General features: G+C 34.7%; 1 protein-coding gene across 1 annotated transcript in view; it reads right to left on the bottom strand.

The window, feature by feature from the left end:
• LOC136364139 (adhesion G protein-coupled receptor A3-like) overlaps nucleotides 1–13,965 on the bottom strand; it is a 257,612-nt gene that overhangs the window by 118,830 nt on the left and 124,817 nt on the right. Inside the window, exon 8 of the mRNA XM_066323790.1 lies at nucleotides 3,099–3,263. Within this exon, the coding sequence (XP_066179887.1) occupies nucleotides 3,099–3,263 (165 nt within the window). The remainder of the gene's footprint in view (nucleotides 1–3,098; nucleotides 3,264–13,965) is intronic.

The following is a 13,965-nucleotide window of genomic DNA, read 5'->3' as shown; positions in this document are numbered from 1 at the left end:
GACTGCAAAAAGCAGAGCAGTAAGTCCATAAAGAAAAAAAAAACAACCAACCAACCCAAACACCTTATTACTAAATACTCTTAAAAGTAAGTGCTCAAAATGTACCTGACAATCTTTGCTTCGTGTTTTGACCCACTAAAAAGCCTTGAAAAACAAAAAGCCCCAAATGTCTCAGAAAACAACGAACAAGATTTCAGCAGAGATCACGTGTCATGAAGGAGGAAGGAATTAGCCCTCAAAAATTAGCCATATAGATATATATGATTTATGTAGTATGATTCCAAAACAGTCTTTGACAACAAGCTAAAAGAAGAGCAGCCAGAATTGTTCTACATAGCTCTGGGTCTCTTATAAAACACACTTTTTCTGTATATTTGCTGCATTCTCTAGAATGGCACAACTGGATCTATTTCTATAGGTAACAAATCTATTGTCATTTACAGCCCAGTGTGGACGTAGCAGGATCAGGTAATTGGGAGAAATCTGAGAAAACCATGAGCATATCATCAGCGAGTCAGCAGGTGTGGGAAGGATATGGGTCTTTAATTGCACTGAGGTAACGAGCGAACCCAATCAATCACAAAAATATTCTACCTTTCAATGAAATTACAGCTTGGCAATCAACATTTCCTCAAACAAATGTATTAGCTCCTCTTAGTTACACAATCCACATTCAATTGTACATTGTTACATAATATACTGAAAGGTTTTGGACTATTAAAGTTTTCTTCATTTCAAAGAAAAGCTAAGAGGAAAAACACTTTTATTTTTCACAGCTGTGAAAACTGTGATGTAAAAACAGTTGATACAAAACAAATAATGGAAGGAGCTTCCCCAAAAAATCAAAATATGTACAGTAGTATATAGAGCATATAGTGGCATAGAGGCCTTCTGCCTCTATGAAATATTATTTTTAGTAAAACATTGTCATTAATGCAATTGGATCAAACTTACTGGCAGTTTATTTCAAAAGTAAAACTAAAGAGATAATTCTGAACCTAGCATTGTCACAGTGAGCAGAATCTGGCCTTTATGACTAGGAGTGATAGCACGCAACAACATTATAATCTGCTTTTCGGAATAAGCTTACAGCATTCTATAAAACAACGGGAAAAAAGTAAAATATGGCCATCATAGAGAAAACCTCTTGGTACAAAAGGCCAGATCATTCTGACTCTCAGTGCCTAATTCTTGCTGCAGTTATGCAATTATAAATACCACCTAGGCTGGACAACTGAAATAGCCACATTCCTCTAACAGTTGACGCTTTTTTCCCTTTCTTTTGCCCAATAAAAGAACTGCTCTTTCTAGCTTTGCCTTTGTGGCTCAATTCTTTCTACTTCCATACTTGTTATGTTACCAAAACTTCAAACACCTTTGTAAGAAAACTCGCTGGTGTGATACCTCCATTTCTGAGGATAAATCTTTGGAACAATTTCAAGCACTAATGCTGAGTTTGAGCCTGATAAATTCTCTACAATTTTAAATCCATTCTCTCAAATGCCAAAAGAACCTATGGACTCAGCATTCTTCTGATGTACATTTAAAAAATAAATTTATATGGATTTCTAGGAAGATGATCAATAGGTTGAGAAATGTCCACTCCTGTTCTTTAGATTTATATAAAAATGACAAAAATGCCCCTGGTTTAGTTTGCACAGCCTGAAGATCTTTATATATTTATTTATGGAGAAAGGATGTTATTTTAAGGCAAGAAAACAAACTTCATAGAGTTGTCATCTAAAAGATTCAGTATGATAGGAAGTACATATTTTTTTAAATATCAATTAAAACATATTTAAGTATATCCACAATGAAAAAAACACAATTACAGTTTTGTGATGACAAAAAAAATCTATAGCTAAGATTGTCAAAGGTCTCTGATGAATTTTAATCCATATATATGTATATGGATATGTATATATGTATATGTATATAAAATTACCTCAGCAATTTTGCCTCAGTGAAAGAGGCAAACTCACTGGTACTGAGGTCAACACATAATAAAATAGCTTTGTGGTAAAGAGAAAACAGATTATTTTAATAGATTTTTATTTCCATTTCTTTCTAATTCAATCCTTTACTTTTATTCAAACACAAGAAACAGTACAAAAAGCCTTTGGGAAAGCTTTAAAGGCAACCTAAAAATACATAGAGGCTTTCAGGTCAGAAATATTTTCAGAAAGTTCTGCCATTTAGGAGAAGCTTCCTTCCTCATCTATTTTCCTTTCATTAACTATTCAAGCTGAATTCTCATTATAATTCATTTGGTAACAAATTACTGTCTTGATTTCTCAATGGGATTGCCATCATACATCAGTCTTATTGTCAAGCAGGTTTTGTTTAAGAGCTTTGTGCATATCATTGGTGTATTTTAGAGTTGACTGAAAACAACACCAAATTCCACAGAAACCTTTTATTCTGATTAAAATGATTAAATTTTTAAAAAGTCACACCAGCTTATGTAGATAAAATTAATGATGGAGCAACAGTACATTTAGTCTACAAAATTTTGCAGACTCCTAAGATTCAGATAGCAAGACAGGTGCATTTTGTAAGCAAGTGATATATTGGCATAACTGTGTGCCCTTAAGCTCCTTAATACAGTATGTTTGTTTTACTAAATAGTTTTACTTTCTATTTTGAACATCTTCAGTGAAATATTCTACTAACAGTCTCATGTCATTTGTTACCTCTAATCTCAGCTGAACAAAGCCACCCAACAGAACCAGAACAGAGTTAAAAAGTAAAGCACTGAAGATTTAATCTTCTAATGAGTTAATGCAGTGTTATCATCTTCTAAGAAGACCAAAAAAAATTTTGAACCTTCTCTCATTTACCTAATTTCTTAAAAATGTTTCACAATGCCTACTGAGGAATTAGAAGATTTTCTAAATTTCACAAACCACTGCTTCTCTTGAAGCACTAGGTCCCATTTCCCATCAAAATCATACAGTGCTCCTCCTTCCTACCATATTACATAAAAATGACAACTGAAATAGGTGATCTGTAACTGACACTGAAGTGTCAGGTAAGCATAAATATGGCCTGTACCTACATGAATACATGAAACACACTCCAAACCCAGAAATTCATACCTGAAATCTCCCTTGTTGTTAATAATTCTTTCTGCAGGGCAGTAGGGTGCAGCTGTTTCAAGTACCACAATTTCTACTTGCTTGGTGCTATTTCCATAGGAATTCTTGACTAGACACTCCCAATCTCCAGTTGCACCAATGTCAATACTGGACAGGATAAGTTCACTAAAAAATAAAAGATTCATCATTGTATACACTTAACCATACTGGTACCAAATCATTGGTTTTATGATATTAACTTATTTTCAGAGATTTTTTATGAAAATATCAAAATGGGTTTGGTCCATGATATCAGAGGGACAGACAGCATGTAAGTGGTAGCAAGCCCTTAGCAGCACCAATTTGTATTGACTACTCAAGTTGTAACAGGCTATAACAAAATCAAAAATTATCATTAAAAAGTACCAACTATTTATCAGAGTCCACCCTCCTTTCCCCAGGTATTAGGGAATATTTGGATTGTTGCCTGACCAAACACTTGTAAGTCAGAAATGCATTTCAAGTTGCCCACACGACCAAACCACAGAGAATGGGTTGGCCTTCAGCTGTGATTACAGCTCTTGAGGCATTTCAACAGCAGAATCTGTAGATTTGGGATAGAGCACTATTCAATTACTCCAACTCTACAGAGGTCATAAACCAAAAACATAAATACTACAGTTTAAGAAGGTAACACATTATATCTTAAATCTGCCATTGGGCTAGAGATAAATTTTACTACAGTTTTAAACAATTTACAGTTTTTTTAAAATAGTTGGGAAAGGACGAGAAGTAGCATTTATCTGAAATATTTACTTTGCTTTACAGAAATGGCTATTCTTTGAATATGCCTTGTGTTTTAGATAATTAGAAATTACATGTGAAGAAACATAGTAGGGTTAGAAAGAGAGAGAATGTACATTACAAAACCTGAAGTTTTATAAAGTTAATAAATTTATTTTGAATCTGTAAGATAAAATCTTGAAATTTTTACTTGTAACTTTAGCAGATTTTGGTAGAGTCTGACATTTTGAAAGATGATTTTCTCAAGTACCTACTACAGAACTGTTACCTGGGTCCTTAGAAAACAAGTAAATCATGGCAAATAGTCTTTAAGTTAGTTTCTGAGTTTTTGCATAGTTCTCCAGATATTCAGTGAAATTTATTATTAAATAGTAACATTAAAAAATTCACATTATTTCTATTTATGATGCTTTGAACTCCAAGTGCCCTATTTCATTTTTACAATGAATTCTAACATATTTTTATAGCAAAAAAATATAGAAAAAGCATTAATAGCCATTCTCAGAGAGTAGCTCAGTATTTTAATGTCAAAAGAAGTAACTGTTCTCTTAAGAAGTGTCAGGTGAATACCCCAGTAACAGCAGCCTCTTAGCTAATTCTTAGTACACCTTTTTGAATTCAGGTAGAAGTACTTCACTGAAATTAGCCAGTTTAACAATGTTTTAATTAAATGTTACATTTCATATCTCACAACAATCTCACATCATCTTTATAGACAGTTAATAAAGATCATATTCCTAGAGCTTATAAAACAATTATGCACGAAACTCCACTGAAAAAGGCAGCACGTATATTCACTTGTGGCATCAAGAGGTGGAGACTTCACAAATAAACAGATATCTTTTGACAAATTTGATACAATTGAAAAACATGGTGATGTTAGGTAAATACCATATTTCAGCTTGTTATAAATTTTTAAAGTAATCAGTATGCAGATAAATATAAAGGGTACATTTTGCATTTATTTAAACTGCCAAAATGTGTTCTGATGTAAATTTATCTGCTGCTTAACAGACCTGCTTAACAGGTCTCCCATCAGTAGATGAAGTTTCCCAGCCTCAGAGACAAATATTTACTGATATATCAGCCTTGTTTCTGATAGAAACGCAATACTTGAACATTGGTTCAAATTTTCTCAAAAGACGAGTAACTCCTCATATTCACACTTTAAATCTTCCATTGCCCTTTCTTCAGATGGTGATAAAAAACAAGCCAGAATAGGTTTATGCAATATAATGACTAGATCATGAAATTGTCTTCTGAATTGCCATCTGGCCACTGTAAATGATGCATTCATTTATATTCCTCTTGGAATATTTTGATAGCAAGCCCAATGGTGAAACTGTTCATTTACTTACCATCTGGATATGACAAATGATAAATTGATCTTATACCTCTAGAGAATTTGGGAAACTGAATTAAAAAAAAAAAAAAAAGTCTTTTAATACTCAAAAAAAACAGTCAACTTGATCCTTCAGCATTTTCTCAGCTTATAATCCTTGGGGACTTTCACTTCACAGTCCTGACAGACCAGAAGGAAAGGGTGGGCATTTCCTGTCTATAGAATTTTAAAACTATATTTCACTAAGTTTTCTAGCAGGACAGTTACATATTTTAAGTCATGGCATGGTTACACAAGTACGCCCAGAGATTCTCACTCCTAGTCGAAAGGCGTTCTTGATCTCCCTCAGCAATGGTAACAAGTCTTGGTTAAGGGTTAAGAACTTGGTTAAGAACTCTCCCATAACCTGAGCACATGGCAGGATTCTGATTTAGGAGCTTGGCAAAAGCATGAAATAATTAATAGAGGATGGCTCCTTTGGCAGTATTCTTTTCTTGACTATCCTATCTCACAGGAGCTAATAAACATCAGGCCACAAGAGCAAAAATCTTTCCCCTATTATGCAGCTTTCCCAAGGATGGAGTGTGAGTCAGCACGCATTCCCACACCCCCTGCATTAGCAATCACATCCTACTGCTCAGCAGTGTGACAGTTGACACTTTTCATGGAAATTTTGACTTCCAGGATGAGAAGAAATGGCTTCAAGTTGCAGCAGAGGGAAGGTTTCGATTCGATATCACGAAAAGGGTGGTCCAGTATTGAAACAGGCTGTCCAGGAGAACTGTGGAATTAGCTCCGAAGAAGTGTTCAAAATCCATGTTGATGTGGCACTTGGGGATATGGTTTAGTGGTGAACACTTGGACTTGATGATCTTAGGGGCTTTTTCAAACCTTAACAATTCTGTGATATTCTATCATGATAAAATGAAGTCAGACATTCATGAGATGGTATCAAGGCTAACTGAACAGGAAGATTGCTGCCTGATGAGAAAAGGATCACTGGCAGGCTCTTCTCAAGTTTCCCTTGGAAATTAAAGTGACCTTCTCAGTAAAAACATTAAAAAGGAAGAAAGAGAATATACATGATTCTTTTTTGTACTGGGAAGTTTCATGCATGGTAGAATTCCTTTTTACAAATGTGATGACTGACATATTGAAAAATTAATTAAAGTGTACAGTGATGCAATTGCATGAAAAAGTTCTTATAATATTCAACAGAAGCCCGTGGCATTTGTCATTATAAAGAGAGGAACCATAATACAAGCGGAAGCCATAGTCATGTAATCAAGAAACCTATGACAATAGAGTTCTATTTGAGGCATAGTTTTGCATTGCTACAGCTATGCATAACTAATTAGACAATCAGAAGTAGGTCTCATTATGCAAAGTTACTCAACCATGTCCTGAAGAAGTACTATAGCGACATTTACTGTACGCCCCAGCAGTCATTTGCATGCCAGGAAACAAAGTAACAAATAAAGAAGAGACTTCAACACCATATTTTGATTGGCTTTCCATAAGAAATACTTCAAAAATCTGACTCGAATATCTGTAAGATTTAGGAAGAAACAACTGGTCTTCCTGCAGGAAAATAAAAATAAATTACTTAAACACAGGAGACATTTAGGTTTTCTCATAGTCTTCTTCAGACAGATAAATAGCTATTGTGTTCCCACAGTTCAGGCAGAAGGTCTGCATAACATGCCTCCACCCCATACCACCTTAAATTATTAATACTAACATGCAATTTAAAAAATGAGTGCTGGTCTCCAGAGCACACTGCTGCTTGGAACACAGCCTTTCACAGGGGACATAAGGTTAAAACATGGAAAATGAAGAGAGAATCTGTAAATCAAGGCACTTGTCTGAACTCAAATTGCTAGTCTGATCTCTCTGACAAAATTAGTTATTTACCCTTGAAAGAAACAGCTTTAGAAGGCTGATGGCCTTTGAAGTAAACTTGTGTCCAAGCAACAGCAAGAAAAAAGGAAGATGAAAGTTGGTATTCATTTAATGTGAGATGTCTAGCAAGTATTTTCAGGTGTAATCAATTTCTCATACACAGAGGTAATGCAATACACATGATTTTTTTTCTTTAGATTGCATATAAAAACAAAGCTTAACTTACCATTTAATACCATCTGTAGGTACCCAAGAGATGTAATGTGCTATAATATATTTTTTTCTATAATTTATTTATCAGCTAATTTGTTCAAGTGCTAGAGCCATGACAAGAGTTGGAAAGGACCTAGATTTAATAACAATATATTGACAGAAAAAAACCAGAGGGAAAAATCCACAACAAACCAAAGACCTACTTCCAAAATAGGAGAAAAGAGCCGTATGTCAGTTAGTAAAACCATCTCACTTCATTTCCTTTGTATTGCTCAAATTACTTCAATTAAAATGAAAATGTTCAAAAATACTGTCAGAGGTTAATATCCATTTGCTGCCCAACAATCAGCAGTGAGATGTGTTTCCTATAGGTGGATATCAAAGTACCCATGACCTACATATATGCCATTAATTTCTTTCATAAAATGGGGAAAACAAACAATATTAATATTAGAGTGACTCTACCAAACCATCTTCAGAGTCTACATCAGAAACCTAAACATCTCTACATCACATCACAACATGTTTGGTTTGTTGTATGAGCTCATTCTCACTCACTGAGCTTGTCAGGGAGAGACAATCAGCTGCTGTTCTGCACTGAAGGGCATACAAAAAGATTTTTTGTATTTATCTTCAAACTCCCACAGTCCTGGAGTCAATACATGCCAGTCTAGATAGTTGAGAATGTAAGTGGGGAGAGAAAAAGAAAAGTATCAACAGCTCTAGAGACCCAAAACTTTCTCCTACTGGATAAACCTTCAGACAGCTGGCAGGTCTGTGGTAGCACAGTGCCATAAAGCTATATATTAAGAGAGTACACCTGGGCCAGGGCTTATTTAAAGCACTTCATGAATCAGTTGTCTGTCACTGAGCTGCTCTGTCAGTTGGTGAAAGGTTTAGGGATGCTCAGATGTGTTTATTGTTATTAGTTTTGTTCTACCAGCAAGCTGAAGGACTGCAGGATGGATACAGCTGCAGCCTTCTGGGGAAATGGTGCTACACCTGCTGTATGCCTTTCATGTGCCCTTAGGTAGTCTGTATGCTGCAGTGTTATATTCAGAGGAAGCTTTATTTCATTAGCATAACTCCTGTGATCTGCACACTATCAGAGATCCTTGGACAAAAATAACACCAATATCCAAAATTGTGTAAAAAGCTTTTAAAGTAAAAAATTCCCCACATGACACAGAAGTGTTAATCTGCTTATGACAGTTCTTGATTATTTGACTACATGCCACTGGGACCAGCAAAAAATCCCAAAAAAATCATCACAAAACCCCCAAACAACACACAAAAGGAAACAAACCAAAACCCCTACTAAATTAACTTTACAGTTTCAAACTATTTGTCAAATGCGTATTTCTTTGACATGATACAAATGCAGAAATTAATTATGTAATAAACACTTTATGGGCTGGTTGATATATTAGAGTTAGAATACTGACCTGGTTTACTTGCCCACTTGCAAGAAATTTGCAAAGATCTAAAAAGAAGGTAAGACATAGCAGTTTCCTACGTAAGAACTTCAGGAACAATCTTTTTTCTTTCTCAGTATTTGGTCTATCTCCTGCAGTGTAAAATTTATTTGGTAATGGCCAGGAGCCACCCAATCACAATACCATAAACAATTAAATATAAGGGGTGGTTTATCCTGCAGGGAGAGAAAAAAGAGGAGAGAGGACCTATTTTCATGGAATTCCAGCAAGTTAATGGGAATATGCCCTACAATGCATTCTCAATGTCAACAGATCGAAATACATGAAAATTCAAAAGTAATTCAGTTGCTGTTTAAATATTTCTATCAAGTGTTTCTTTGAAGCAATGGTTTGCTTCACCAGTATTGAGGGTGGTTTACCTGGCATTAGATTCTGGATGTATGTCATAAATGCTCTGATATGCTCACATTTGGTTCATAGATTTACAAACTACTGCCTGGACTCAGAGAAAATGTATAATTATCCCTAACATTGATGTTGACAGGAAAAGTACTTTAGAAAAAGCCAGCCCTGAGATGTTGAGTCCAAACTGCTGCTACAGTGCAGCATGTCCTCAGCTGTAGCTGCAGCTGTTTGAAGGGCCACATTAAAATCATTCTGGCCTTAAAAAGTCAAAGCAAAACCCTCTGATTCTCCCTTGTGGGGGATAAAGCGTCAATTTTTGTTCTTGCTACTGAACATTTCTGTGTTGTGGCTGGATGGACCCATATATAGCTGCTGGATATAAGCAGAAATGGAAGTGAGAGGTCAAAATTTAGTGCAAGGCATCTTCTTAATCTGGTATCAACACCAAGAAAGTATATTTTTTGTAACATTCTTCAAGGACTCCATCAAAACGTTTTTATAGTTCTGACTTACTGTTTTTCTAGGATATTTTAATTCTATCAGCCAAAATACTTTTTTTTTTTTCTTTTTGTGAAAATTCCTATTTTTCAATCACGTTTCAATAAGCACTTACTCAAATTAAGCCTACAGGTTTTATGACAAAGCACAACTCTTAGGTAATGGTCTACTACTTAAATGACATTGTGGTTGCTGCTTTTTGCTTTTCATTGTATTAGTATCTCCACAGGTTATATTTTAAAATATTCCCCAGACTGATTAGTAGTAAAACTGTCATTAGCTTTTCTTCAGGTAATTGAAATCTTTTTAGATAAAAGACCTAAGTTTAATTAATCTTCCAATTTAATTCACATGAAGGTACTCTTAATCTCTCATAATGAAACCCTTACCCTGGGCATTTCATAATATTCTGCAATAATTTAAAATATTATCATCCAATCTGATATATGAGACCACTGCTGGTGAAGTGGCATCTGTCAGCAGCCCTTTTCTGCCTCCAATGCCTGAAATAAGCTGTAGACCATTGCCTGCAGAGCTTAAAGTGACCTCAAAATAATACAGCAATATTGATTTACAACTTAAACTGTTATTTTGCTTCATCTGTTTCCTAACTCCTTGACAGCTATAGGTCAAACAAGGTCGATTAGGTAAAGCAAAAATATCAGCACTCAGAACACAAAGAACAATTTCTGCTTGTCTCTCTGGATTTCTCACTGTGACCCACAGCTGCTCATCTCCAAATACTCATGACAGCAGACCACAAAGTGATTATAAAATATATGCATTTCTGAATCAAGTTACTTGGATCTGTTCTAATCTTGTTAATCTCGTACAATCTCCAATATTCTGCCATGATTTGGAACACATCTGAACTTTCAGTCAAGTATCTAACCTACCAACATCTTTATCAGGGATTTTCAGACTGGTTTGTCACCTAGGACCAGTTCAAGCCACTACTGCTTGCTTCATGTCTTTTCCAGATGTATTCCTGCCCAAACTCTTATCAAAGTTTAGGGATCATCTGGATCATTTAATGCCTTGAATTTCTGTCTTTCAAGCAGAAGTTATGGAAGCATTTTGTTCTTTCTTAAAGGAAGTGTATGCCTGGATCTCAAAATTGCCATGATACCACCTGTCTACTCTGGAATCAATTTCTTTTCTCTAATCACATCTTAAACAATCTTTATTCTTCTAGTGAAACTGTCTCAATCAAACTCCTAATTCTTTACTAATAGCTGCAGTGATAATTTCAAACAGTAAAAAAGTACTAGTTGGACTCAACCTCCTGTTTGGATAACATAAATTATGATCAAATGTTTTAACCCACAACATTTGATTTGTTTGAAATACTTTTTGTACCTTCACTGGGCCATGATTTGTAGTTCTTCCTTTCTTCTGCACATTTTTGAGATTTTCACATAATCATATACTTCTCATCTCAAACATTTATTTCATTATTTACTTGGGAGTGGCTACTGTCACGATGTAAAGAATCACTAAGAGGATTAAAAAAACCAAATTCTTAAGCTTAATTTTTTTTAATTAAAGACCCCCACAAAATAAAGTGGCTTTGCCAACCATTTCTAGAAGACTGAGATACTTAGGACAGACCACAGTACATAACCACAACTTTCAGGGGATCAAAATTCAGTCCTAAGTGTCTATATTTCCAGTGGCAAATCTCTCTACACAACAAAAATTACATCTGAAAACAACTTTTGATCCTAGTACCTGTCAGCCTAGGTTCAGATGGGAGCATGTTGGTTTCTCTCCTTTTTATGGGTTCTTAACTTTCTTCACAGTTTAATGTTTTCAGAAGGAGCACTTGTGAACTGTAATGGTCCCAGAGCAGCTATTACAGCTGTCAGGGCATAAGCACTGTAAAACACTCTACACAAGTATTTACAGAATAGAAATAAAAAAGACTTCAAAATTGTCATTATATTCTTTGTGGTAAATAAGAAACTTCTTAAAAATTAAAGTATCTCTGCCACTGCAGAGTTTCTTGGTTCATAGAACTAAAATAATTTCTTGTTATCGTTTAATATTCTAATAACTGTCCTGCTAGCTTCTCCAAACACTGAAAGGGAACAGTGGGGAATCTGGGAAAGATGCTGTACTGCAGAAATTCCTACATGACCTTCCTTCTATGTGGCTTTAGGGATAGTAGAGAATGAGAATGTGTTGAGTTAGAATTGTTGCTTATTATAAAACTGACATAATATTTCAGGCTAAAGAAATTAGGCAGTCTTCATTGGAAGCACCATTAACAAATTCAGCCAGATCCATTCACAAATGATAGGAAATTAGTCCCACATCATATGTATATTTTCATATATGACTATGATATTTATACACAGGCATAATGAGAGAAAATTAAACACCAGCAAAATCAAATATTATTATCATTGGCAAGAAATGATAACTGTGAGCTAGCAGCAGAATTGAAAACACCTTTTCAAGATCTCCTATAAGGGAATACTCCTTGCCAAGAAAAATGTCACAGACCGGAATACAGTTCAAGACTTTAGTTTAATTATTGTAACAAAAATATTTATTTTAGTTTATTCTGCTTTATCATAGGAGACAAAAAATACACATTTGGATATTTTATCCTTCTACTGTGACAGTTAATAAAACAGAAGGGTTTAGCATGATATTTGTGTTGTAAATCCATGTCCAGAAATATCTGGAACTACCCAATAAAATAACCACCTAAAAATGTTTGAATAAGCAGCTTTTGGAACATGACTACACCTCTTTGTTCAAAACCAGCTATAGAAATCTTTAAATTGCTAAGGAGCACAGGCCAAAGTGTGTCCTTTAGTGCAATTACAGAAAGCCACAGAGAGTGGACATTTGCTGTAAAGACTAGGTATGCAAAGGCAAAATATGATACTGCAAGAATTGATTTCAAGTTACCTTTATTTTTAGTCCAAATCACATACTTAACATTTGATAGCCTCAGGGAGGCACAGTCTTTCTGATGCTTCAATGCCTTGTTACAACCATGATTTAGCCTTAAGAACTACCACAGTGTGTAATGGCATGTAAGAAGCATACAAATACATGCTATTGTAACATGTAACAAGCATGTTATTACATATAATTTTGATTTGTTATGGTAATAATTATATAAATTAGCATATAGTATATATGGTCATAAAGATGGGATTAAAATAAAGAAATGCTAAAGATAATTTTAACAGTCACAACATGGCCAGTATTTTCTTATTTTCAACAGTACATGTCTTTATGTTTAAAAAACATTGACTTCAAAATAGAGTTTTCAAAAGTAGGTTCAAAAGTATGTCTTTAATAAGTTAACTCTGATAAGCACTCAGATCAAGGGAGAGGCACGGCTACTTGAGTATTAGCATTTTTGGCTGGATAAGGACTATGCTCTATGGTAAATGCAGCATAGATGCCCTTCTATCTTATGAAGTGCTACGTATAGCGCAAATAAATGAGGAATTAAAATGTTGCATGCTTTTAAACAGCTGTTTAAGGACTTAGAGTTTTATTCAAAAATATTTTATCTTATTTTAACAGTCTGTATCACATAACTTGGGCAAGTCACAGTATTTTTCCAGTCTATAACAGCAAATGTGATGACGTATTTAAAGAACATTTTCTCTGAATAGATGTGCATACTGCACATTCCAGTGCATACTGCACCATCAGCATCAAGGTCACCTATTAAATGGCACAGTAACGAGGTAGGCAGGAGATCAACCATCCTTATTAAAAAATGCTATGGTAGACAATGGCTTTTATTTTACAGTCTGGCAAAAAAGAAGTAATGTAAGGTAAAATTCAGTCAAGCTACTTACAGCTTTTTAAAAGAGATAGCTATTTCAAAAACAATTTTAGACTATTTATTTTAGTTTATTACTATGCTTTACAAATTGCTTATACAGTACAAAATATAATTCAGTTGAAAAACATAATGAGGTGATTAACAGCATGTCTTCTAATTTTGATATAATGGAAATAGGAAGAACACGCTTTAATTTAAGTGACTCGGCAGTTATATAATAGCTCATGCACTTGGCATTACTGTACTAATTGGTCTTATAGTCCTTTTCATTGATATTAGAAGAAAGCCAGTAGCTGTAAGAATAGGTCAGATCTATGCCTCTAGATCTACAGGACTCCAAAAGGGGTCAAATGGTGGGTAGATGAAATTAATAAAGCCAAAAGTCCCCAGTGGACGGGATTTAATCTGACTCTCTTCATAACTTCTATTTGGTAGCTCAAGAAGCATTTCAGGTCAATTATATTAATA

The sequence above is a fragment of the Sylvia atricapilla genome, chromosome 8, assembly GCF_009819655.1.
Source record: "Sylvia atricapilla isolate bSylAtr1 chromosome 8, bSylAtr1.pri, whole genome shotgun sequence".
Classification (NCBI taxonomy): Eukaryota; Metazoa; Chordata; class Aves; order Passeriformes; family Sylviidae; genus Sylvia; species Sylvia atricapilla.
This window is presented reverse-complemented; position numbering and strand designations above follow the sequence as displayed.